We start from the raw sequence: 27419 nt of genomic DNA, 5'->3' as shown, positions 1-27419 counted from the left end.
TACTTATAATTCCAAAATCTACTTATAATTCTAAATTCTCAAACTGTGAAATAAATCAACATATTATTACAACATTGTTGACCTTAAAGGGAGGGTTGATGGTGTGTTTTTGATGTGTTGTCAGTTGAGAGGTGGAAAACAAATCCTTATAACAAATTTTAAAAGAACACACACGAGGACAGGACCAATGCCATGTTTTAACTTCTGTGTTTTAATTCATACTATTCCTTAATTCCGTGTTTGAAACCGTCCAGAAATGAAAGCGTTTTTTTTACCAGGAGCTGGAGGCCTCACACTTCTCTTCTACAAAGGGAAAAAAAACCCCTGAGATAAGCCACGCCCATGGTCAAGCGGAGCAAAGAGAAAATTAACTCTTTGGCACAACAGACACCAACAACCGAATTCGTGCTGCGTTCCATTTATATCAGAACTCTGAAGTCGGATCTGGGACCTTGAGTTCACTGCGTTCCAGTTGAGAAGTCGGAAACTCAAACGTACTGTATCTCAGGCCTAGCGATGATTGGCTATCGCTGGCAATGCCAGTCGATAACAACGCGGTTATTTGCGCACACAAAGTGTCGCAACTTGTCTACGGTTAAGAATAAAACTGTACTACGCGTATGACTGATTTACTGTGGAGTTAATGCGACAGAAGTGGAATTCCATCTTGGAATCCTAATTCGGAAGGGGGGATATGTGTACGTGAGGTTTCCAAGTTGGACACCCAAGGTTTGTCAGTTTTGTGCGTTTGCTTTACAGGGAATTTAACTCGACGTGCAACTGCACAAACGATCAAAGCAGGAGAAGAACCTGCTCTGTGCTAATACAGCAGCCGACAGTTGGCACGATCGTGAAAAACCCCCTGAAGCTGGAGTTTGTTTTCAGGGTCATGGGTGACCGCCGATCCGCTACCAGTTGCAAAGTTCCCAGATCGTCTCATTGAGATCGGGATCGTTACGTCCCTAATACACAGTTTTGCCCCAAAACGAGGGTTTTCCCAACATTCCAAGGTGAGGCCTAGAACTCTGGGAACTACCATCGTAAGCAAATGCCGTTCTTCACCAAATTGTTAAAAACTAAAACCAGAATTTTTAAAAAAAAAGGACTACTTGTACAAAATATGTGGGTCCAGCCCTAGAGAACACATGGTTTGTAGCTAATGACCTAAAGGGCCAATCCCATTTCACCCCTTACCACTTGGAACTGAGTTAGTACGGGTAGTTAAAGTCTACCCTTACAGAATGGGACATCCCGACAAGAACAAGACACGTCACCACAAAGGCAACATATTGACACTGTATATCACTGTCGTCAGCAACGGTCGTTATTGCGGGGTTCTCTGAAGCAAACCGGAGACATCTGTCCTCCATGTCTGGGAATAACGGTGGACCAGTTTATTGGATGTACAAGAGCCTGTAAACAGGTTTTGTTGTGTGGAGCCTCACCACACAACTTTCCGACCAATGTTAGCTTCATGAAGGTAACATTAGTCTTCTCGGGGGCCGGTCAACGTGGGAAAAACAGGCGCTGACAGTCGCACAGTTTTTCCACCAAAGACTCGAAATATCAGGAAACAGTGTACTGTGCATGATCAGCTCAGTCCTAAGCCTCCCCCGATCTGTGGACCGCAGCCTGTGGCAGACTGCTGGTGCGTCCGCAGGTTGCAGATCCAGGCAAATCTCTTCCCGCACTGGTTGCAGCTGAAGGGTTTCTCCCCGGTGTGAACCCTCTGGTGCTTCTTCAGGTTGCCGGCCTCGGAGAAGTGTTTGCCGCAGGTGTTGCAGCGGAACGGCTTCTCCCCCGTGTGGACTCTCTCGTGAGCCTCCAGGTTGGAGAGGCCCGGGAACGCTTTGCCGCAGGCTCGGCAGACGTAGTTCTTCCTGCGGCGGTCGTTGAACGCGATGTCGGCCGCCTGGCTTTCACTGTGGTGAGCCAGGAAGGCGGCTCGATGATGCGCGGCGATGCCAGGGGATCCTCCGGCTGGCAAAGATACGTTTGGTTTATCGCCGATGCTGTTAGCACTGGAGGACGGTGCAGACGGGCGACTGTGCTGCTGCTGCTGCCTCCTCATCATGGCTGTTCTTCTGCTCCATGGACACTGGGAAGACGGCACCTGCATCCTAACATGTACGGACGCAGATGCACCTGCTGACAGCGGGAAAAGAAACACACTTTTATTACATCATCCTCCCTGACCCAAACACTCAACAACCATAGACCGTTGATAAAAACTGGACGTAGCCTCTCAATATCTATAGCTTCAGGACAACCCACAAGTCAGAATATACTAAATATCCACCAGGGGGCAATATATTTGACATTCACTTTGTTTCAAACCATTTCCAGGCCTGGAAAACAAGTTTTTCTAACTTCACGTCTACATCTTTAAGTTCAGTTGTTTTTTTGTTTTTTTTTAAGTGTGTGTCATGACACACAGTCAGCGCTGACTTGTGAGCGCCCCCTGCTGCTGACAACCAGCCTGGGACTTGTCTCGTCAGTGAAAACATGGCTGCCAGGACACCGACCCGGCTTTTAGTGCACTGGTTTGTAAAACTGCAACTACACAAAAAAACACACAAGAACTTTTTTTGTTTTTCATCTGTGTGTTTATCAAGGCCGGGTTTTGCACCCCCACACTCGAGGCATTTTTACATGATATAGTTCTAGCACTACTTGGCTCGACTTTTTTTGCTTTTCCATCAGGGATAGTTCCTCGTACCTGGTGTTTTTTTTTAGTTCCTGCTCTGACGAGGTTCCAAGTGAACTGAGCCGATACTAAAATGTGTCAACAGACTGCCGGCCACTGATTGGTCAGAGAGTGTCGTCACTGGAAGAGTCATGAGTGTGACGTCGGACACGAGAATCAAAGCAAACAATGTCCAACTGTAGATCAGTTAAGAATCCCTGAAAACATTAACGTTAATCTGCAACATTTAGCAAAGGAAATGTCTAAAATGTCCATATTTAACAGAGGAGTCTGGTGTATTTAGACACAGATTCATGTATCTGTGCTTTACTTTGTTGTTTATATTTCTAGCAACTTGTACTTTTACTCCACTACATTTCCTCTAACTCTCTTTGTTACTCGTTACTACCAAATAAAATGAGACGAAGAAGAAGAGGAGTTGGTATTATGGTCTGTCTTTATATCGATCTTTTCTAGTCTTGATGAGCTGCTTCACACTACAGTTTTCACCCATTCACACACTGCAACATGTGGTTACGTGTCTTTGCTCAAGGACACATATAGACTAGCAAAGGCAGGAAGTGAACCCACTACCTTGCAGTGAACCCACTACTTTTGATACTTAAGTACAGTAAATGTCATATACTTTAAGACTTCAACTTCTACCAAAGTAATTTTTTGGTTAAGATAATTGTACTTTTACTCTGAAAGTATCACTTGAAGGTACTTTATAAAAGACTGGCTAGTGGCACATTTTCGTGTGCAGTAACAGTTTTTAAAAAAACACACTGTCCAAATCCTCCAACTCAGGAAACTTCACAGGACAGATTGTTATGAGAAATTGTTCTGGAACTGCAGCAACACAAGAAAACAGTAGATCTTTTGCTGTGTGTTAATCATAGCCTGGTTTCACTGCTCATTTGTCATAATCGCACACAAACAGTGAAACAGAGTGTTTGTCAGGCGACTCCTCTTCCTGGAAACAAGTCACACTCTGATAAACCTCCCTCTACAAACACAGCCTGCTCTGATCTGAGCTCACATTTCATGGTTCCCTCCCCCTCAGGAGGGAGCAGCTGACCACAGGCTCCGCCCACTGCACTCAAAACAGTTCTGTCTGTGAGGAAGTGAAACTCAGACAGTCGTTACCGAGAGAGAAAATGGCGCAGCAAAGAAATGAGCTGCAGCGAGAGCGATTCTGCTGTTCCATCTGTTTGGATCTTCTGAAGGATCCAGGGACTCTTCTCTGTGGACACAGCTACTGTATGAACTGTATCAAAAGCCACTGGGACAAAGAGGATGAGAGAAGGATCTTCAGCTGCCCTCAGTGTAGAAAGACCTTCATACCGAGGCCTGAACTGATGAAAAGCACCATGTTAGCAGATTTAGTGGAGGAGCTGAAGAAGACTGGAATCCACGCTGCTCCTGCTGATCTCTGCTGTGCTGGAGCTGAAGATGTTGCCTGTGATGTCTGCACTGGGAGGAAACATAAAGCTCTCAAGTCCTGTTTGGTTTGTTTGGCCTCTTACTGTGAGGAACATCTCCAGCCTCATCATCAATCACCTGCATTTAAGAAACACAAGCTGGTAGAGCCATCTAAGAACCTCCAGGAGAACATCTGCCCTCGTCACGATGAGGTGATGAAGATGTTCTGCCGCACTGATCAGCAGTGCGTCTGTTATCTCTGCTCTGGGGACGAACATAAAGACCATGACACGGTCTCAGCTGCAGCAGAGAGGACACAGAAGCAGAGAGAGCTGGATCTGAGTCGAGAAGAAATCCAGCAGAGAGTCCAGGACATAGACAGAGACGTGAAGGTGCTTCAACAGGAGGTGGAGGCTCTCACTCTCTCTGCTGATAAAGCCGTGAAGGACACTGAGAAGACATTCACTGAGATGATGCTTCTCCTGCAGAAAAGAAGCTCTGACGTGAAGCAGCAGATCAGATCCCAGCAGGAAACTGAAGTGAGTCGAGTCAAAGATCTTCAGGAGAAGCTTCAGCAGGAGCTCACTGAGCTGAACAAGAGAGAAGCTGAACTGAAGCAGCTCTCACTCACACACGACCACAACCAGTTTCTCCGCAACTACCGCTCACTGTCAGCACTCAGTCCATCAACACACTCGTCCACCGTCGACGTCCGTCCTCTGAGACACTTTGAGGACGTGACAGTGGCTGTGGCAGAGGTCAAAGGTCAAATACAGGACGTCCTGACCGAGACGTGGACAAACATCTCACTGGCTGTGACTCAAGTAGATGTTTTACTGACAGAACCAGAACCAGAACCAGAACCAAAGACCAGAGCTGAATTCCTCAGATATTCACAGAAAATCACACTGGATCCAAACACAGCTCACACACAGCTGTTATTATCTGAGGGAAACAGGAAAGTGACTTTTATGAAGAACAATCAGTCTTATCCTCGTCAAACAGACAGATTCGCACAAGCGTTTGTGCGTCAGGTCCTGAGTAAAGAGAGTCTGAATGGACGCTGTTACTGGGAGGTGGAGTGGACAGGAAAAGGAGTTTCTGTAGCAGTGACTTACAACAACATCAGCAGGTCAGATGGATGTGAATTTGGATACAATGACAAATCTTGGATGTTCATTTTACACCAAAACATTTGTGAGTTTGTTCACAACAGTATCAAGACTAAAGTCTCAGGTGGTTTGTCCTCCAGAGTCGGAGTTTACCTGGACCACAGAGCAGGTCTGTCCTTCTACAGCGTCTCTGACACCATGACTCTGCTCCACAGAGTCCAGCCCACGTTCACTCAGCCTCTCTATGCTGGAGTCAGGCTTTATTATGATTATGGAAATACAGCTGAGTTCTGTAAACTCAAATAGCCTTGAGTTATGTAAGAAGAAGTGAGTTATGAATTAATTAGTCATATTAAGCATGTTATGTTTTTTTAATCACATTAATCTAATTTTTAATTCTAAGTTTTTTAGCCTACCACGTCAATACCACCCAGTCGCGAGTGCAGCCACAGCTAACGTTAGCGACAAAGACGTTAGCAGTTTAGCGAGCCATAGCAAAGGCTACTGTATATGAACCTATATTTTCTATCTCTTTTATTTGGAGTTTGACGAGAGAAACACGGTGGAATGTAAATGGCTGCATCTGTTCAAGTTTGTTAAAACAATAAATGACTTTATAAAGCCACTTTTTGTTATTATTGTTAGTATTCTTGGTATCGCTTTCATTTTTTTTTTTTTTACTGGATGAAATTGTAAAATAAATCATTTCCAAAATATGATGTTTGAAACCATGCCAGGCCACAGACAGTGATGCTGGCGGGCCAGTTTTGGCTCACGGGCCGTCAGTTGCTGACCACTGGTCTACACAGTATTTTAACACAGACCGCATATAATGGAAAATTTCCCAAACTAAAGTTCCCAATTCCATGGAAGGATTCTGGAAATTTACTGGAAATCCACTCTAACCCTATAACCGTACTGATGATTATTAATCTGTACCATGTGTACGACTAATCCTCACACGGGCTACGTGAAGTTAGAAATCCGAGTTCCCTCGACGGGAACGCCCCCCCCCCCCACCTCAGACATTCTGAGTTCCGACTACCAATGGAATGCACCATCAACACACGGAACACGGACACGCGTTTGACGCGAACTCTCGTCACCTCGTGGTTCAGTCGGCTGGACGTGAGCCGTGGACGCGACGGCCGCAGAGGACACACCCATCGCCGCCCCCGCTGACGAACCTGGCGGCTCGGTTTCTACGATAGTGACTTCATCCGGGTCGCAATCTGCCGAGTCATCGGTGCTGAAGGAGCACGACGGGCCAGTGGACGGTGACGCGGAGTCAACGTCAGGAGCCCAGCGCGTGAAGAACGTCTCCAACTCAAACAGGGAGTACTCGGATCTCTGCGCCACTGGTTGCTGTTGTTGTTGTTGTGCGCTGGGGTTGGCGGGCGTGTTGGTGTCGGGAACATGCAGCTGGACTGCGACCACGCTGCTGGAATCTTCGGACATCACGGGAGCCGACTGGGGAGGTGAACAGAGAGAGAGAAGGTTACAGGAAGCGGTCAAAACAAAAACGTGTCTGTTCAGATTGAAGACGAGACCCGTCGCCGTCAGTGCCCCCATTGTCAGACACGGAGGCTCGCTGTCACTCGGTACATTTATATGCACACACAGTTTAATCGAGCTAAAGTCGTAGTCCGACTAATGCTGTGATCAAACCGAGCGCGATTTGTCAACGTCGCTCTGCTCCCACCGTATCTCCCGTGCGGCAGGACTATTTTGTACATTTTGTGACGCGATGGGAGCGCCGGTTTTCAAACGTTTCACCATCAGCCAAAGCATTGTTGCAACAATCTCTGTCGTGGAAACGTCTGCAAAGAAGGAAACTACTATAAGTAGATTTTAGAATTATAAGTAGAATTTGGAAGAAAATTCTAGTAGATTTTTAAGTCTTTTTAACTGATCTACAGTTGGACATTGTTGCTTTGATTCTTGTGTCGGACGGCACGCTCATGACTCTTCAGTGACCAATCAGTCTGTTGATGTCACATTTCAGTATCGGCTCAGTTTGCTTGGAACCTCGTCAGAGCAGGTGCTAAAAAAAAAAGTTACCAGGTAGGATCACTGATGGAAAAGAAGAAAAAAAACGGGTTGGGTAGTTAATTTAGTGCTATACAAATAAAATTTGATTAACTTGTTTGCCGTCATGCTAATGAAATACATTCATGATGTAACTTCACCTGAAGGGCGAGTGCTTCTGTTTGCTTTTGAATCTCTTTTATGAGATATTTCCCTCTGGTGGCCACACAGCACGCAAATGTGTTGTTATCTAATTTTGCGGACAGCCTGAATTTGCATTCGGGTTCAATACTCTTTGCTAATTTTGTGTCACAATTTTGTAATGATTGTATGATTTATTTATTTTTCTCAGAATTCTTTTTTTTACAATGAAAACACAAATTCACGTTTCATGATTTGATATAGTTTTAATCACTGACATTACAAAAACGGCGCACACCGATTACAAAATTGTGACACAATCATTTAAAAAAAAGACAAAAAAAAAGTTCCTGCAGTTAAAATTTACAGGATATGGTGTCTTTTACACAACATTCAGTTTGATGTAACACATTCCTCCAGAGGAAAATTAATCTTGTAGCTAAAACAAACAAATATAAAAAAGTGGTCCTGTGTTATTATCATTATTATTATTGTTATTTCTTTTCAAATCAAACCGGATTAATTCCCACTGGAAGACCATGATTCAAACCATGACGATGTTAAAATACACATAAAATTTTCTCTGTCTCATTATTACAGTGGCTGTGAGTCTGTATTTATCTAACAGAACATGTGAAGAAGAAGTTACATCAGGATTGTCACAGTCTGTCACCCTAAATTCCCATTGGAATTTAATTCCTTACTATTTTAAAAGGTTGTTACGTGCAGATGAATAAATTAGCCATATGCATGTTTGTACAAGTGTCTGACCTCGCTTGAAAAGAAAAAAAGAAATGTTTGGTTTTTGTAGCCCTAGAACAGGCGGCCATGTTGTGCTGCTGTTGCCTAATGCCAGACAGAACAGGCGGCCATCTTGTACTGCTGTTGCTACGGCAAGAGAGTGGACAGTTGCGAAAAAGGTCTTAACAGTCTTTCTGGTATGTGAAGGCCACTGTAGTTTTGTTGGGGTGTGTGTGTGTGTGTGTGGGGGGGGGGGGGGGGGGGTAGCTTGTTGCACTCTTCAAATCTAAAAATGTTATCAATCGCATTCTCTGGACGTATCTGGCTGAAAATCGTGTAGTGAAAAGCAGACACAAAGGAACTATAAAATATTGACTCGGAGCTGCCCTCTAGTGGATGTATGGCTCCAACGCCTTCTGCAGTAAAAGGCTGGGTCTGAGTCAGGCTTGCGTTTGGACTTAGAACGGGACCTACATTTGGTAGGCGGGGTGCGGGTTGTGCCGGTGCAACAACGACATCAAACGTGACAAAACCGACAACAATTGGGGGACCACAATCGAAACTTGTATGAGAACAGACTGCGGGCGTTTAAGGAACACCAGTCACAAGGGAGTGACGTTTTTGTACCGCCCAATCAGCTGACGTTCATGGGTGGAGCTAAGACCGGAAAGAGCGGTCTGGTCAGATGACAAAGCCTGTCCAAACCATTCCCCAAGGCAAGGGTGCCAAAAACATGGATAAATTCAGCCCTTAGGGCGAAATATGTCCTTGGCACCAAACTTGTGGTTTGGCATTTCCGTAGTCGTGTAGCTTGACGCAGCAGACAAGGAAAACTTTTAAAATAAAACAAATTGTGGGGGAAAAACAGGTATCGTATGTGCAGTCGGGTTGATGTGACAGTTGAGTGGAGTGAAGGTCAATGGCCGCAAACAAAACCTCTACGAAATTAGGAAGGAAATGACACGTCTCTTTGCCTGTTTGGCTGACTTTGTTGAAAATCAGCCTACGCTATGAAGTGCCGGTAAAACGTCCAAGGCGACGTCAGCATCTGCAGGTAAAACCCCAGCTAATCAGGATTTAGTACACAAGAAAATCCTTATACGTTATATGAGGCCACTTCCTTATGTCCTCAAACGTGTTCCCACGTTAATTAAGAAAGAGAAACTCGCTGTGTTTACAGATACGTGAAGGAATACCCGAGGTCCCAGGACGTCAGACCCCTAGATACTTCCGCATTGAAGAATAAGTTTGATACATTGAAGTTTGTTTAGTCACAGTTACAAATCTTCTGAGGTACGCGAGATAGCATCTCTAAAAATGTGCCAAAAACCATTCTCCTGATGGACGTTTCCAACCAAAACACTGCGATAAACGTGGATCAATGCAAGTTAGACAGTGTGGTTGAATCTAGAACGCGCCTAGGTCTGAGGGTGGAGTCTCTTCTGGTGCTTTTTCAGGTTGCTGGGATCAGAGAACCTCTCGGGGCAGATCGTACACGGGTACGGCCTCTGCCCGGTGTGGATGTTGGTGTGGATCTTTAGGTTCCACGCCTGGGAGAACTTTTTCCCACAGACGATGCAGACATACGGCCGTTCTCCAGTGTGAGTCCTCGTGTGGGAATCTAGACCGGCCGCTGACATGAAGCCTTTCCCACAGAACCTACATATCCAAACCCTCTTCCTATTGCCATGCTGCTGCTGCTGCTGCTGCTGCTGCTTATCAGCACTACTGGAACTGCCCTGATTCTGACTCGGCCCCGGCTCCAGGTACAGACCCTGAACAGACCCCTGCCCCCCATGACTGTGACCTGAAGCCTGGACAGGGAGGTTAGACTCCTCGGACAAATCGATAACAGGATGCTGCTGCTCAAAGGAAGCCCGGAAGCTTCTGGAGCTTTCACCAGCAGATCTTCTCCGTGAGGTGCCAGACTCTGCTGCAGAGAGTGCACCAGGCATAAACGATAGGGGCGCGCAGTGTGAGGACGGCCGCAGCAGGCTGTTGTCATGACAATAACTACTCCCATCATTAGTCCACAGTGCAGAACAGCCATAGCTGACCTCTGAGAAGCTGCCATCAGACTCCTGCAGCTCAGACAGATGATTAATGGGGGCTGGTGTGGCTTCATCGACCGCTAGCGCTCCTCTGTAGTCATCCGTACTCGACTCCACCAAACCTGGACCCAAAGAGAAGGACACTGAGTGAGAACCTGTGGGGGAAGATGGACTAGTTAGGAAACGACTTTGTTTGGCGAACACGGCACACTGAAACACTGGAGACATCCTGTGCTTTGCTACACGATTACAGCATAGTTTACACACCGTGGTTGTTCTTGTTGTTGACAAAACTCACGGGAACGCAGAATATTTCCACACCGGTGGTTTTGGTTAAATCCTCGATTCCACCTTTGAATTTGAAGGCTGAGATTGATTCTTATACTTTATAAATTCCCTTGGGGAAATTCCGTCCTCTACATTTGACCCATCCTCTACTACGGGTCTTGGATGGACTAGGAAAGCATCTGCGCTAGCCGGTATCAAAGGCAAAAATGTCCGATAGAAAAAATGCCAAATAATTAAATCAATGACTATGGATTAAATATGAGATATGTTAACAAGCGAACCTAACTATCATTGGATTTGTAGCGAGACGTGGTGCCACTGCTCTGTTATGCGTGGGTATGGACGCTGGAATTTCCAAACTGCTTGTGAAACAGTCATAAGGGATTTAGGGGAAAACAACCCTGACGGCTGTGAAGCTGGGGAAGATCACCACCATAATTCCCATGCCGAACGTGGATTCTCGCTCCACAACCGAATCATGGCCGGAATTTCTTAATATGAACGGCCACATGGGCCGTCAAAGATATTTGCTAGCGTAAACTCTACAACCCGATAATGGTTGTATAAACCCAGCAAGATTCCGTGTTTAACGGTTGATTTCCATTTTCATTTCGCTCAATTCAGTCGATTATGTCGGCTTTCCTACAAAACACCTTTTAGATTAAGTCACTGATCAACAAAGAATCGTTATTTTTTTTTATTCTTCATAGAGAAACTTTTTACGAGTCCCTCGAGGGCCAGTCATTGCCCCTCACCCTCCTGAATGCTGAGGCCCATCAAGTCGTCAGTACCCGTCACCGGCTCCGCCTCCTCCACCTTCACCAGCACCACATCTGGCTCCTCCTCTTTCTGTGCAAACAACGGAGGGAGAGAGAGAGAAAGAGAGAGAGGAAAAGTGGGTTGAGCCTTTTAAACACAGAGAACAAGACACGTGACGACGACATCTGGAAGACACATGCTACTGGAGGATTTAACGACTTTGGTGTGGGTAAGTGAGTGTGAGTTACTACCAGTTCCTGTGATTTTTCAGCTTCTTAAATGTGAATATTTTCTGGTATCAAAAGAAGTGGCCACATATCAAAAGAAGTCATTAAAACTAAACCATGTTTAAGTTTGTGAGAACGTCATTATTTTCAACATTTTTAGGACCAAACAATTACTTGATTGATTGAGAGAGTCGGCAGATGAATAGATTATGAAAATAAGTGTTATTTTGGGCGATCATTATAATTACTTGTTTGTAAAAAATGTAGATCAGCGTTTCCCAGACCTGGAGAATAATTGAATTCTCAAGTTCATCCTCAAACCAAAATAAGATGTTGAAAAATCAGAGAACTTGTTTTAGATATACATATACTGTATATATGTACTCTATGTATGTATATATACGTATACATATGTATATATGTACTCTATGTATGTATATATACGAATACATATGTATATATACACACACATATACACACATACATATATACACATATACATATATATATATATATATATATATATATATATATATGTAAAACACTCAAGATAAACCAAACCCATGGAGTGGTTTAAAATGCATATTTTATTTCAATCAATGACACAAGTCTCTTTAGTTTTTTTGAACATACAGTACAGTTATACGCGTGACATCAAAGTCCACACTTTGATAATGAGATCAAACATTTACATGGATGATCAAGCATACAACCAAAAACTTTCCACAAAGAGAAAGAAAAGCAAACAAAAACTAGGACTGCACGCAGTCATGATAGGGCCCCTGCGCCCCCACGCTAGAGTGCAGCAGTTCTATTGTCTAGCTCATTCACGTGGGGTGCAAATCACCAAAAAGGACGCCAAGATTCAAAAAGGGCGACTTCCTGTTGATTGAGGCCATGGTTACGGTCGACCTTTTTGTTTGTCTTCTTCCCACCAAGTTTCAATGTAAGCCGAAGTTATAGGGCACTTCCTGTTTTTGTGGCGAGTGGTCGAAATTCGCCAAAACGCAGAGGGTTGCTGTGGCCACGCCGTTTTGAATCAACAAAACCTTTTCGACAACTTTTCACCTATGTCGGTACTACAAATGCACTCAACTTTTCACCTATGTTGGTACTACAAATGACGGGTTCGCTCATTCACGTAGGTTGCAAATCGCCAAAATAGACGGCAAAATTCAAAATGGCCGACTTCCTGTTGCGCCGAGGCCATGGTTACGGTGGACTTTTTTGTTCGTCTTGGTCTTTAACATCTTCCCACCAAGTTTCGGGGAATTCGGTGGAATACAATTTTGCCTCTGTTTTCAGATAGAGCCCTTGAGCAACCAAAGGTCTGGGAACTATGCCAATATCACATTTTCGCCAGACCTGACCTCCATGCCAAGTTTCAAGAGTTATATGCACGTTAACACCCTCAAATATGACTGACAAAGCCACGGATATAATAATAATCTGAAGGATAAATCTGGGGGTGGAGTGGCTCAGTGGTTAAGACCGGTACCTTGTGTGCGAAAGACATCATGGTCGCAAGTTTGACTCCACCCCTGGCTGATTATACTCAATTCCATTGTAAGTCGCTTCGGATAAAAGCGTCTGCTAAATGACGTGTAATGATAACGATATGTTCCTCGCAAAAATTTGTGCCAGGAGCCGTTACGGCCCCTGCCATTCGGATGTTTTCCAAGTCATAACCCTACAGAACAGCTGCAGAGGTAAAGGCGAAAGCATTTGGGGAGAGTATCTCAATCGAAGTAGTTTAACACACGGTGATATGATGGAACAATATTGAGACTCTTACTCTGACACTTGCACACTAGCTCATCACAGGCTTTGTAGCGGAAAAAAAACAACTTTGGAATTAAAGTTCTTCGTCAACATCCAGTCTTTAGTTTGTCATTTGGAACCTGCGTATTATGAAAAATGAACTTACCTGGGCTGGGCAATATAGGCTAAAACAAATATCACTCTGTACTTTATCACTTTATTTATCATTCAATATGTATGTATGTATACGTATATATATATATATATATATATATATATATATATACATATATATATATATGTATACACACACACATACATATATATATATATATACACATATGTGTGTGTGTGTGTGTGTAAAAATGTCTACGGCTGTAAGGCTGGGTGACTTAAAGGTAATGTGTGTATTTTTAGTCTTCATTGTGATGTAGCAGATAGTAGTGAAGTTCGAACGACAACACACTGTAAAATAAAATATAATCTGTATCACATGACCTTAAAATACACGTATTATAACCTCTCATTTCAGATACAAACACTTGCTTTATTTCTTTAAATGATATCAAATATAAATATGGCCAAATTCTGCTATAACACAAATAATTAGGCCCATTTTTGAATCAATATATATATAATATTTAGTGTATTTTACAAATGTATTCAATATAATAAATATTTAAAATTCTACATTTCATCTCTTGTCATGATATAAATAAAACACATTGATATATTGTTGCCCAGCCCCTCTTTAACATCCACTTAGAATTCAAACACTTCCACAGAACAATCACTTAATTCCAAACCATTTCCAGGTGTGGGAAACTGTGGGAAGCCTGTGGATTACGACAACTTTTGCATGGGAAGGAAGCTAATCTGGCCTGTTGCAATGACGTACGCAAATGGATCACGCACGGCAAAGTGGCGGTTTGTTTGTAAAAGGACAGCCAACATTTTTGTTTTATTTAACAATAAAACAAAGGTGGTTCAGTGGATTCCAGGCTCCGGGCTCCACTAGTCTACGGCACTGCTCCAGACGGGTGTTCCGGCAGCGCGTGAACGGGTATGAGCGATGAAATGATAAGCGAGTGGGCGTGAGCCTCAAAAACTGTGGCGTGAAGCAGCTTTGAGTGACTGGAAAAGTGCGACATACATGCAGACCACTAAACGGTATCAGTGTGGGATTAAGCCCCGAGTGATAACCTTTATGTTTAAAGGCCTTTGCACACCGGGTGCGTTTTTCCAAACACGTGTCCAATCAACGCAGCATTCACGTCGCCCACGGCTGTTATTTTCCAGGATCTCGGGTTAACATTGCCGAGCTTCCTTTTTCCGACGAATCCACGGCTAACTCATCAATTTCACCAATGACGTAAAGTACCGACATTCAACACAACGGCGGATCGCTTCGTTTTGGCGCTTTCCCACTATACAGTTCCGACTCGACTCGCTATCAGTATCGTTTTCCATGACTTCATAGCGCCTCCTCAACGTGGGCGGAGTTACCATAGCATGGTTTTCTGCGCGACACAAACGCACAAACTAGTGACTCGTAAGGCAGTTTTATGTTGGGTGTTACTGAATCATTAGAATCAGTCGATCAAAGGGATTTGTACACAGGATCCTTCAGTGCTTCCTGTATTGGGCTCACGATCGCCGGCTTTCAGCAGTGCTGCCGCTAAATACACCAGACTCCTCTTCTGTTAAATATTGACATTTTACCTTTGCTAAATGTTGGAGATTACTGCACGTTTTCAGGATTTGAAAGTCTTTTTAACCCTTCTGTGACTGTCTTTTCGTCGCCGACAGGATACATCATGCGTGCTTATCACCGCAACTCCTAGACCTGGGTCATACCGGGTGACCCCGGTCTAGGAGTTATTGCCTTTCGCCCCATGTCAGCTGAGATTGGCACAGCAACCCCCGCAACCCTCATGTGGAGGATAAAGCGGTAGAAGATAGATGGATGGATGGATGGATGCATGGATACCAGAAAAGCAGAGAAATAGAGCTTTGTGCCCGTAGAACCTCAGTGACTTCCGCGGAACGACCGTCCAATCGTAGACACGTTTGTGACCCCGGCTTCTCAGCACAGTTATTCCTAAACGGTTGAACTGCCAGATATGGAAAGTTAAAGTTATCTTGGGAAGAAATCACTCATTGAATATCTTTTGACAATTCCACAGCCGTAAAATCAAAATGAATCAAGGCAGCCGGATGATCATGTTAAGAGGGTTCCAGTGACGACACTCTCTGACAAATCAGTGGCTGGCAAATTGTTGATGTCACATTTTATTATTGGCTCAACACGCTTGGAAACTTGCCAGAGCAGGTACTACAAAAATCACTGATGTAGGAGTAAAAACAGTAGAGCCGAGTCGTGTAGTGGAATAGCGCAAAACCCTGTTCTTTTTAATAAAGAAAAAACTGTAAAACAATTTGAAGACCTGTGACGGGGGGTTGTAATGGCGCTTCAGTGGGATAGCGCGTGTATATCAAGCTTCTTAATAGTTTTCACTGACGTTCACTGTGATTTTTTTCCCCCCTCGTCCTCATAATTTCTTTCTATATTCTATTGCTAACATTCTAAATTATCCACAACTTTCCAGTGTGCAACAGCCTGAAGCCTAAATGTGATTTCACCGGCAAATCCTCTCAACTTCTGTCACATGCAGCCCCGATGCCTCCCTCCCCCGTTCATTCCACAGGTTTCTTCGCAATTACTCCATGAAACATTGACAAATCCATTTGAACAACAAAAATGAATTCATTTGGATCAGCACAAAGTGAGATGTGAGTTCATGTCAGCTCCGGTGTCGCCTCGTCGGTGTGAAATTCCGGGTGGCTCCGTTGCTGGTGGGCTTTCAGGTTTCTTATCCAGGCGAATCCTTTGCCACATAAGCCGCAACAGTACGGTTTCTCCCCGGTGTGAACACGCTGGTGTTTCCTCAGGTTCCCAGCCTCGGAAAACTTCTTCCCGCACGTGGAGCAGCTGAACGGCCTCTCCCCCGTGTGGATGCGCTGGTGGATCTCCACCTTCTTCGGCCGGTTGAACGCTTTGCCACAGTAGCTGCAGACGAACAGTCTCTCTTTGGCACTGGTTCGGTGGTGTGGCGCGCCACTCTCGTCTCCGCAGGGCTGGGGCAGCGGGAACGCGGGGCCGTAGCGGGCCCAGCCGTTAACACCGGAGGAGGTGGACGGGAAATCGGCCGCTGCCAACGAGTACGACCACGGCGGCGGCGGCTTCTGTCCATCCCCATCGCCCCCCGCGGACTCAACGAAAAAGTCCTCGACCAACGAGTTCGCACTTTTATCGTCGTCACACAAGACGTCGAACCGAGAGTCATCGATTAACTGCGGTGGGGTTATGGTTTCTTCCGGCAAGTCTCTGGCTTCATTAGAGGAAGTGGGTTGACAGTTAAGGAGAGGGGAGGAGTCACTGACCTCCGCTCCTCTGCTGCTGCGGGCGGGAGGCCTCGTCCTGCTGGTCTGGGTCTGGGACTGGGACTGAGCATCCTGCTCGAGGCTGGCTCTCTGTCCAGAGGCTCCACGATGGATTCGCTCCAGCACTCCTTTACAGAGACGAGGATATGAAGAGAAAACACAAAACCTGTTTAATACTTCTTACTGTGTTTGCACATATATCCCATAATACCTTTTAAAGCCAATATTGTGCGATACCGATATAGTGGCGATAATATCGTGCATTCCTTATCTCGAGATAACTCTTTTGTGTACGATACCAATATCACAACCTCGAGTATCTACAGATATCGGTCCGATACTATGTCCATCGCTATATTTACATGGACACAGGTAATCACAATGAAAGCCTGATCGGAATAAAAATATGTCACGTAAACAGGCCAAACTCTATACATCCACCGAGACTGACGGCCAAATAATTAACTATTCTCTACATCCACCGAGACTGATGGTCAAATAGTGAGCTATTCTATATATCCACTTAGAACCTGACTGCCAAATAATGAACTATTCTATACATCCACCAAGAGACTGATGGCCAAATAGTGAGCTATTCTATACATCCACCAAGAGACTGACGGCCAAATAGTGAACTATTCTACAGTATATATCATCTAAGAACCTGACTGCCAAATAATGAACTACTCTATACATCGACCAACAGACTGACGGCCAAATAATGAACTATTCTATATATCCACTGAGAACCTGACTGCCAAATAATGAACTATTCTATACATCTACCGAGACTGAGGGTTAAATAATGAACTATTCTATATATCCACCATGAGACTGATTGCCAAATAGTGAGCTAAATCCAGCATCTTTCATACCCATTCACACATGCAACATTGGGCTAAGTATTTGGTCAAGGAGACTAGCAGACCAAGAAAATACAACTCAAGTACATTTTATCAGAAAATTACCTTTGATACTTAAGTACAGTAAATGTCATATACTTTCACTTAAGTAATATTATAGAAAGCAACTTCAATTTCTACCAAAGTCATTTTCTAGTAACATTTTTTTTACTTGAGTATCACTTTAAGGTACTTTATACGAGACTGGATATTTCCAGTTCACTCTTCACTCACCGTCGTCTCTGATAAGCGACACGTCCTCCTCCATCTCCTCCACTTTGTTTGCTTCCACGCACTCCTCCTTCACCAGCAGCTGCTCTGGCTCCACCAGCTGGACATCTGGAGACTGCACAACAACAACAACAGGTCACTGACACACACTGGTCTCGTTCCTCTTGTGGGGACTAAACGTCTACCAGTGTCAGTTTAACGACAAATGGTACACACACACACACACACAGAACTGGTTTTAGCTACAGTCTCTCCGCTCTCTGTCTCCATCAATGGTACTGCATCATTTTGTACATTTTGTGACACGACTTTTCACCATCAACCAAAGCATTGCTTCACTCTGTTGTGGAAGGTTGTTGTAAGATTAGGTGTCCGAGTGTCTACAACATGCAAACTGCACACAGACCGGCCCCAGACTGGGAATCAAACCCAGAACCTTCTTGCTGTGAGATAACAGTGCTTACCACTACCAACCACTGTGTCCCTATTTTCTGTGGTTTTGTGTTAAAATAAAGAACATTAATGCCATTTTTGCCTTTATTTTTTGAAAAGTCACAATGCAGTTTAATAAATCACAGTAGTTGACACTCTATACCCAGGTGGAATAAAGAAAGGGTTTCCCTATATTATATTCACTGCACACACCCCTTCCCCTCCCCCCGTGTTATTACCTTGCACTGCATGTCGTCTGAGTGAATGGGCTGGTTGGCTACGTCTCCTGCGGCGGCTCCACCCGACGACCACAGCGACATGGTCATCTGTCGCTCAAACGCGCCACCTGCACACAACAGTTTAGAAGAAGCCTCAGGGTGGAGGACAAGTTTGTCGGCGCTGACGTAGGAGCAGCGAAGATGGACAACACAACAAGCACGTCCTAACTCACCAACTGAAAGACAAAAACTTTATAAAGTAGTTAAGAATGAAATAACAACCAGTCATTTATCACCAACTAGTTTGACTAATTTATTAAAAACGACACTGTGGTAAAAAACTAAAATTACACTTTGGAGATAAATCGCCGACCTTCATCTTGCAACACGATAATCGTTACGCCAGGGCAAATATCAATATTTAAAGCAACAAATGAAGGCGCTCTAAAGTAAACAGTCCCTGACAGCTTCACTCGCCGGGCGTCACTACATCATGTCTCCTCAAAGTGGCGCTACTCAAATAAGTGAGGGGAAAACTTGGGTGGGAGTGAACTGACCAGAAGAAAAGGGAGTTTACAGTGTTAAGAGACCCTCCATCCACGTTCAATAGATAGACTTTATGACCTTTGACCTTTCTCTGTGTTGAGAACAAACAGAGAAAGCCCACACTTTAATTTTTCAGGTTAACGTTTTGTTTTCTTCACTTATACAGATATTGCGATGTATCGCTATACCATTGTCTCACAATATGTTGATAAAGACAGAATTGCTGTATTGCGATATTATTGGTATCGTGGACCGTGTCGCGTATCATGACTCTTCTTGGGGTTTGTGAAATTATTTAACGACAATATAAATCAAATGGGAAGTCGAAGCTCATTCATGCTAAAGACTCTTTTTGCAATAGAGTCGCCCCCTTGTGGTTTACTTTTACTTCCCAGTTGGCTTCCGACAGCAAACCGCGACAACTAATGGTGCATTGGCTGCCAATTTATTTCACAGTGAATTAGTCGTACATGTAATGTAATGCCATTGTGCATTTTTTATAGCTAACAAGATAGCCCAAGATACTAGGGGCAGGAATCGCTAGAGACGCCACAATACGATATTATCACGATATTTAAGTCACGACACAGTACGATCAAGATATTTAAAGGATTAATTCACAGCTGGAAAGATGAATGTTTAATAAAACTGGGTCATCTACGTGGTACAAATGTGAAAAACTGCCTTCTTGGCCGAGAAAGACCAAAAAATGTATTTCTTGCTCGTGTAGATGAATGACAACTCCCAGAATGCACTGCACTCGCTGCCCTGCGATGCACAGCCAAAGTCCACACCCTAACACAAATCCCCTAGAGTATTTAGTTGGCAAACACATTACAGACTTGTAAATTACTCAGGGTGTTTTTCCTATGGTGCTAAATTGTACTGGGATGTGCAGTAAAACAAGGAAAGGACAAGCAGTAAGTTCCCATCAACCACACGGAGTTCGGAAAAGACACTGAAAACATGGAAAACCTGGAAACACTGGTATACCGTCTCCACGTTTTCACACCGCGGTCGAATGCTCACAGCTAACTCAGTTGGCATATTTTACTGAAAGGTTTATGTTTTCCGGGAAAAAGGTCAAATCTTTGGTTATATTTCATGTGTAATTGTATTCCTTGTCCTTTACGGGAGAAGCTTGGTTTAATCAAGCCTTGGAGAAAATCTTTACACCACACACGATCCAGTACCTGCTCCTCTTTTTTGTTTGCATACTGTGTTAGACATTCTTTTACATTTGTCTCCTTGTTTATTTTAACTTGAGGCCTTGAATATGATGGCAAAACATTTTCCTTTGTGAATAATAAAGTTGTTTGTTTTCAAATTAGCCTGCATTCATGTGTACACCACAGTTACTTACTTACTATACTGCACAAGTTAGATTTACACGATAAAAATGACGCAGTTGTCACCAGTAAACAAAGTAGCTCTTTTATTATTAATAATAATAATAACAACAACAACAACAACAACAACAATAATAATAATGATTAAAAAAATGTCAGACTTATTATAGCTCATCGTTAGCATCACAACAGTGTCTTCATATACACAATACTGCTTTTCAGAAGCTGAATATTTTCTTCTGATGTCCTGAACAACACAGGCAGGTAAAACAAGAAGATCGTCTTTCCTCAGTCTCTTGCTGGACTCCACAAAGTGAGGGTAAACTGTTAGGTGATATTACTGTCTACAAAACAATGAGCACAACATTAGGTGATATTACTGTCTACACAACAACAAGCACAACACTAGTGATGCAAACTATTTGTGCTTACAGTAGCATACATGAAAATGAACTGTAAAGATGCTAACGTTAGCTCAGATGGCGTTACATGTCAACAGGGACGAATGTGGTGATAAAAATAAATATAAAAATACAAAAACAACTCACTCTATGCTCAGACGTCCGTTTATCCCTGTGGGCTTTGTCTGTCGTTTCCAATTCACATTCAGGATTCTGAAATGCATATGTGGCACAAAGCTGGGGTGCTCGGTTACGTATACGGCAGTGTCCTCCGTTTCTTCATCTTCACCCAGATGCAGGTCTTTCCCCTCGCAGCCATATCAGTTTGAAAACTACATTCTGTCATTGTTAGCCTGTTAGCGTAACTGTCAGCAAAGATGGCGGGACACGGTTTACAATCAGGGAATGAGGTCCCGTCCCCCTTTCGGGTGGGTCTAAAAAGTGCAGAACTAGCCCTTTCAACCTCTGCAGCAATGCTGACAGCACTTCTACGTCTATTTTCCATACACAACCTCTGGATATAACGCTCAGTGCGTACACTCAACTTCTTTGGTCGACCATGGCGAGGCCTGTTCTGAGTGGAACCTCTCCTCTTAAACCATTGTATTGTCTTGGCCACCGTGCTGCAGCTCAGTTTCAGGGTGTTGGCAATTTTCTTATAGCCTTGGCCATCTTTATGTAGAGCAACATTTTTTTTTTCCAGTGACCAGTATGAGTATGAGAGCGATAATACCAAATTTAACACACCCTGTTCCCCATTTACACCTGAGACCTTGTAACACAAACGAATCACATGACACCGGGGAGGGAAAATGGCTAATTGGGCCCAACTTGGACATTTTCACTTAGGGGTGTACTCACTTTTGTTGCCAGCAGTTTAGACATTAATGGCTGTTTGTTGAGTTATTTTGAATGGACGGCAAATGTTCCCTGTTATACAAGCTGTACACTGACTACTTAACATTGTAGCAAAGCGTCATTTCTTCAGTGTTGTCCCATGAAAAGATATAATTAAAAAATGTATAAAAATGTGAGGGGTGTACTCACTTTTGTGATAAACTGTAAGTAATGGTACGATATCACAATATTTAGGTCATGGTTCAATATTTTCACCATATTTAAGTCATGGTACAATATTTTCACGATATTTCAGGCACAATAAGATATCACAATATCTACATCACGGTTCAATATTATCACAATATTGAAGTCAGGATAAAATATTACAATATTTAAGTCACGGTTGAATATTATAATGATATTTCAGTTATGTTACGATATTGCAATATTTAAGTCACGGTACGATATATATACCATAATATATAACACTCGGTGTTTCAAACACGATATAATGTAATATTGCCACACAAAATATTGCTATATTTCACTTTATATGTGTCCACGTTTTGTGAAGACGATGTTAAACTCATTGAGTTGGCTTGAGTTAATGGGACAAAATATACGTCCACTTTAAAACTAAAATTTCTAAGTATCTGTACATAATTCATGTATCTGTACTTTACTTTGTTGTTTATATTTCTAGCAACTTGCACTTTTACGCGACTACATTCCCCTAAATATCTGTTACTCATACTACCAAATTAAATCAGAAGAAGAGTTGGTACTAGGGTCGTACTTATATAAAGCTTTTCCAGTCTTGATGAGCTGCTTTACACTACAGTTTTCACCCATTCACACATCTTTCATACCGATTCACACGCTGCAACGTGGAATTGAGATTGGAATTTCTTTGCTCAATGACACAAAGACCAGCAGAGCCAGGAATTGAATTTTTTTTTTTAAATTTTGATCCTCAAGTACATTAAATGTCATATTGTTTAAGATTTTTACTAAAGTAATATTAAAAAGTGAGTTCAACTTCTACCAAATTAATTTTCTAGGAACAAACTTGTACTTTTAGTCAGGTATCCCCATGTATTACTTCATACACGAAAGCTTTAAACACGCAGTCTACGTTTGCACGTCACCGCCTCACCATAGGATGTCGCCAATTTTCAGACATTGGAAAATGTAATCGCTATTAATCACATAAAAATGAATCTACAAGTCATAGAAAACTCGTCCAGTGTGTCATTGCTGTGGGTTGTGGGTCAACTCTCACCGGTGGAAGACGAGGACTCCCGGATCTGCACCCTCGGTCGGCTGCTGTTGGCGGCGCTGTCGCGGAGCCTCCTCTCGGCGGCTCCCCTCGCCATCTTCAGCTCCAGCAGGTGAAGCTTCCTCTTCAGGGCCTTGTTCTCTCGCTGACACTGGGACATCTGTAAACTCACCACGGCGTAGTCGTCGTCCACCAGCTTACAGATCTCCGCCACGGCAGCGTTAGCGAGCACCTCCATGATGGAGGCCAGTTGGGTCTGGAAGGCCAGGCGGCTGGACATGGCGGCGGCGGTGAGGAGGCTTCGCGGGCGTTTCCCTCGCTGAAATCGCCGAGGTTCTTCCCGTGGAGACGCCACAAAAGCCGCTAGAGGCTCAGGCTTAAATATAACAAGAACAGCGTCGACGTGTTCCGTTGTTTGGTCTGCATACAAGCCGTGAGACCTTCTTGGTTCCACCACAAGCTCCGCCCACAAACGTCTTCCTCTATTTTGTTGTTCATTGGCGGATGGCGGATGGCGAACACCGCACTACCGCCACCAGCTGGTCAGGAGTGTAATAATAATAATAATAATAATACGATTAATACAAACAAATAATAATTAAAACATGGGCAAAATAGATAAAATAAATGAATAATTTTAATTTAATAAAAATATTAAATTAAAATAAAATACCAAATACCCAACTAATAAATATATCAAAAATAAACTACAAAATACAGCAGCCACACTTCATAAAATAATAAATGATTTATCGTTTATATAAACAATTAATAAAAAAAAAAGGCAAACTCAAGTGTGGCTATGAAAGCTGTGTTGTTGATACGTGTGATTGTTTTTGGAAGTCCTGGCAAATTAAAAGTACCAAGCACCATGCGGTCCAATCGAGTATTCATTTACAGTATTAAAAAAAAAAAACACACACTCACAAAAATATAACATTGAAGTATTTTTGATACAAAATTTGAAGGCATCATCTCAACAAAATAAAGGTTACAAAATAATATTGTGTTTATAATAATAATATTTTTTTTAATTGAATCAGCTAAGGATCTGGGTCCTGCAGACCTGGAGCTACAGGTTTCTGCAGAGTGAGTACAAAGAGGGTTTCCCTTCTTTATTTCTGGTACTTTTAATTTTATTTTAACTTTTAATACCGACTCTTAGGGTTGCAAAGTTCCCCGGTATATTTCCAGAAACCTTCCATGGGATCTTTGGTTTAGGAATTTTGGAAATATTCCAAGTTGGACACAGATATACATTATGTATACATACATATATATATGTACTGTATATCAAGCTCATGATAGTTAGCTGAATTTCTCGACCCTCATTCGTACAAAAAACCACAGAAAAACAGAAACCACGCCCACATCGCTGCCAGGTTCTTTGCAAACCTTGTACACATTTAATGATGCCCATACATTTTCAAACATGGGAACAGGTCATGAAAGAATAGTAAAAGACAAAATATTTGTCATCGTGTGCATGACAACCAATACACCGACACACACACAACTCTGACACTTTTTTTCACTTTACATCTTTTTTTTTTCTTCTTTATATTATTTATTTTATCGGGACAAAAAAACAAATATAACACATCATCACCACAACACAGTCATACATGGGAAAAGTGCAGGACTGAACGCGGCTTAAAGGACATCACAATGACGTTTAAAGTGCTTTAAAATAAAGGACAATTTTGCACGTTTCCTACACAATTTGTTGCCTTTCTTTTATGCCAGTGTGGCTCGGCTCGGCTTGGTCACGTCGTTTTTTTGGTTATTTATAGTTCCTCCTCAATGTGGGCGGGGTCGAAACTGCCGTGACGTGGTTTTATACACGACATAAACTAGTGACTCGTAAAGCAGTTGTTTTGAGTGTAACTGAATCATTAGAATCAGTCGATTAAAACGGTTTGTTCACAGAATGGTTCAGTACTTCCTGCATGAGTGGTGCACAGACTCTGTCTGACACGGTCACTGAACTGAAATACCACTGAACATGGTTGTGATTCAGCTAACGATCGCCAGCTTTCAGCAGTGCTGTCGCTAAAAACAGCAGGCTCCTCTATTAATCATTGACACTTTAGACATTTCATTTGCTAAATGTTGGAGATTTATGCTGTGTTCACACCGAATGTGATTAGTCGCATCGTTTCACGCCCATTTTGTAAATTTTGCGAGGCGATGGGAGCACTGGCCACAAGTCGCCGTATTTTAAACAGAATTAACGGGCATTTCTTTTCACCATCAACCAAAGCATTGTTGCACTCTCTCGGATACAACTCGGCAAGTTTCACCGTTAATACCGTCCATACGGAGCTCCCGGATTGAGTGGTGAAACTCGCTACGTTGTGTCCGGTTGTTGTTAAACCGCAAATTGACGTCGGTTTCTTCTCTGCAGACGTTTCCACAAGAGTTTAAGTGTTGTACAGCTTCGAGTAGTGGTGCAACAGATCATCATTGATCTGTGATCCGTAGGATCAATATCTTCGGTTCGGCACACACGTGATCCGCAGATTGATTTATGAAAAAAAAAAAGTTGTGCGCATGTTCAGTCCACACACAGCGTGGTCATGGCGAGCGGAGGAACGGAGGAGCTTGAACGCCCCGCGTCATTTAAATCCCCTGTATGGGAGCATTTTGGCTTCCCTGTCAAATATAATGATGAAGGAAAGAAGTTAGTGGATAAAACCGTGACGGTGTTTAGGCACTGTGGCTCAAGAAAGCCATATGACAGTGGAAACACATCAAGCATGGCCATGCATTTGAAGCGACATCACCCCAGTGTTTCACCGACAGGAGTGAAAACGAAGGCTGCTCAACAACCGCTTATCACCGCGGCATTTAAGCAGCCCCTTGTTGAACAATCAGACCGGGCTAAAGCCATCACAAACGCTATTGGTGTGTTTATAGGTGCAGACATGAGCCCATATTCGGTTGTGCAAAACGAGGGCTTTAAACACATGCTGAAAGTGCTTGAGCCACGTTACGACGGCGCACCCACTTCAGAGAAAAGATTGTGCCAGACTTTTTTTGCTGATCCGAAAAATGATCCGATCCGTGACTCTGATCCGAGAAACAATCCGATCGGTGAGTTTTTTGATCCGTTGCACCCCTAGCTCAGAGCGTCCAAAACTGGAGAATGAGAACGCTGATTGGCCGCCGCGATTTGTTTGAAACTTGCGATGTGTGCGTTAGGCACGATTTGACACGCATCGACCGTGCCACTTGGCCCGGCCACGTATATTGACTTTGTTTGTAAACTTGTGTGAACGCAGCATAACGCATGTTTTCAGTGATTTTTAAGTATTTTTAACTGATGCATTGTTCGCCTTGATTCTTGTGTTAGACGTCTCACTCATGACTCTTCCAGTGACGACACTCTCTGACCAATCAGTGGCCGGGCAGTCTGTTGACATCACATTTTAGTATCGGCTCAGCTCGCACCATGTACCAGGTATCATCCCTAATGGAAAAGCAATAATACGACAGAAAAACTGTATAATGAAAAAGCTCCATAAAACCAAAAAAAAAGGTGGCAGTGGCAGAAGCAGCCAAACGTGGCTTTAAATTGCAGACAAACCCAACCTGGCAACATACGACTTGTAGCTCCTTTTTCTAAACTGAAATCCCGACGCAGGCTCTGGGTGTGACCTTCCAAAAAAAAAACAGTGGCGGGCAGACATTGGTGGACCGGGTGGACAAACGTTAAAGGAGACAGTGAGTGTAGCTGTCACGTGTGACTTTTCAACATAAACAAATTACATTCGTTACTTACTAATTTCAATCTATTGCGTCACGCGACTGATGGAAGGAAGACATTAGCATAACAGCTACGCTAGTGAAGTGAGGCAGCAGCAAAATTACAGTTCTCTGAAACACGAGTTGAAAAAGGAGTTTAGGTCAAGGAAATATCCGACAAACGAGTGAGGTAGTGAGATACAGAAAACGAATGTTAAAAGAGAACAGACGGAATATGGACCCAGTGACAGCCGTTTAAAAAGCTCCGCCCCCTCAATTTAAGCTGGGGGGGTTAGCGATACTAGCACGGTTTTAGTGACAGATACAATTACACTAACGCTTTGAGGGAGGAGGAAAAATTGGAACATGGATAAACAGAAGATGCGAACGAGTGCATTGGAAACAGCGAACAAAGGACGGGCCTTTTACATGACAGAATATAAAGTGAGACACAATGTAACATACCTTCACTTAGCGCCACAAGAAGCCAATACTAAAATGGAGTGAAACCAGCTGTGCACCTATAGCTACTTCTTATTTTCGTTAACCTCCACCTTCTTCTTATTTTTCTGTTGTGACAGAGAATTTGGCGCCACCTACTGCTGATCTTGGTGAACTACCTCCCAGTATTTGCTGTATAGCAGTGGACCGAAACATTTTGGTTTACAGATTATTTGAAACATTGTATCTAAACCTAGCTAATGTTGAAAAATTGTGGGGTGACAGATTATGGCACCACCTACTGGTTACCTTGGTGAACTGACTCCTAATTTTTACTTGACAGCAGTGGACCGAAGCATTCTGGTATACA

The 27419-nt window shown here is 43.3% G+C and overlaps 2 protein-coding genes across 4 annotated transcripts; one reads left to right on the top strand and one right to left on the bottom strand.

Moving 5' to 3' along the window:
- Positions 1–126: 126 nt before the first annotated feature.
- si:ch211-89o9.6 (zinc finger protein 18) lies at positions 127–23336 on the bottom strand. Of its 3 annotated transcripts, none has more exons than XM_058640771.1 (8): positions 22865–23336; positions 18468–18574; positions 17800–17911; positions 16664–16791; positions 11228–11321; positions 10191–10339; positions 6330–6693; positions 127–2148 (listed from the first exon to the last, which is right to left on the bottom strand). In XM_058640771.1, the coding sequence occupies exons 1-8, from the start codon at positions 23139–23141 to the stop codon at positions 1592–1594; spliced, it is 1788 nt and encodes a 595-aa protein (XP_058496754.1). In that variant the 5' UTR covers positions 23142–23336; the 3' UTR covers positions 127–1591. The 3 variants fall into 3 exon arrangements, with proteins under 3 accessions (XP_058496754.1, XP_058496755.1, XP_058496756.1); XM_058640772.1 differs by having other exon boundaries at positions 127–2145; XM_058640773.1 differs by having other exon boundaries at positions 128–2148; positions 10191–10306.
- Positions 3814–5848, top strand: LOC131467064 (tripartite motif-containing protein 16-like). The gene has a single exon (XM_058640782.1). The coding sequence runs from the start codon at positions 3847–3849 to the stop codon at positions 5527–5529; it is 1683 nt and encodes a 560-aa protein (XP_058496765.1). The 5' UTR covers positions 3814–3846; the 3' UTR covers positions 5530–5848.
- Positions 23337–27419: the final 4083 nt, after the last annotated feature.

This window comes from Solea solea, chromosome 10 (assembly GCF_958295425.1).
Source record: "Solea solea chromosome 10, fSolSol10.1, whole genome shotgun sequence".
NCBI lineage: Eukaryota > Metazoa > Chordata > Actinopteri > Pleuronectiformes > Soleidae > Solea > Solea solea.
This window is presented reverse-complemented; position numbering and strand designations above follow the sequence as displayed.

Bases quoted from the DNA above. Each gene is read 5' to 3' on its own strand.
- LOC131467064 (XM_058640782.1), top strand. From the start codon at position 3,847: ATGGCGCAGCAAAGAAATGAGCTGCAGCGAGAGCGATTCTGCTGTTCC.
- si:ch211-89o9.6 (XM_058640771.1), bottom strand. From the start codon at position 23,141: ATGTCCAGCCGCCTGGCCTTCCAGACCCAACTGGCCTCCATCATGGAG. The intron at 16,792-17,799 runs GTGAGTGAAGAG...GTCTCTGTAAAG, and splicing joins GTCGCTTATCAGAGACGACG to GAGTGCTGGAGCGAATCCAT. The intron at 10,340-11,227 runs GTGAGGGGCAAT...CTTCCCCCACAG, and splicing joins GGGCCTCAGCATTCAGGAGG to GTTCTCACTCAGTGTCCTTC.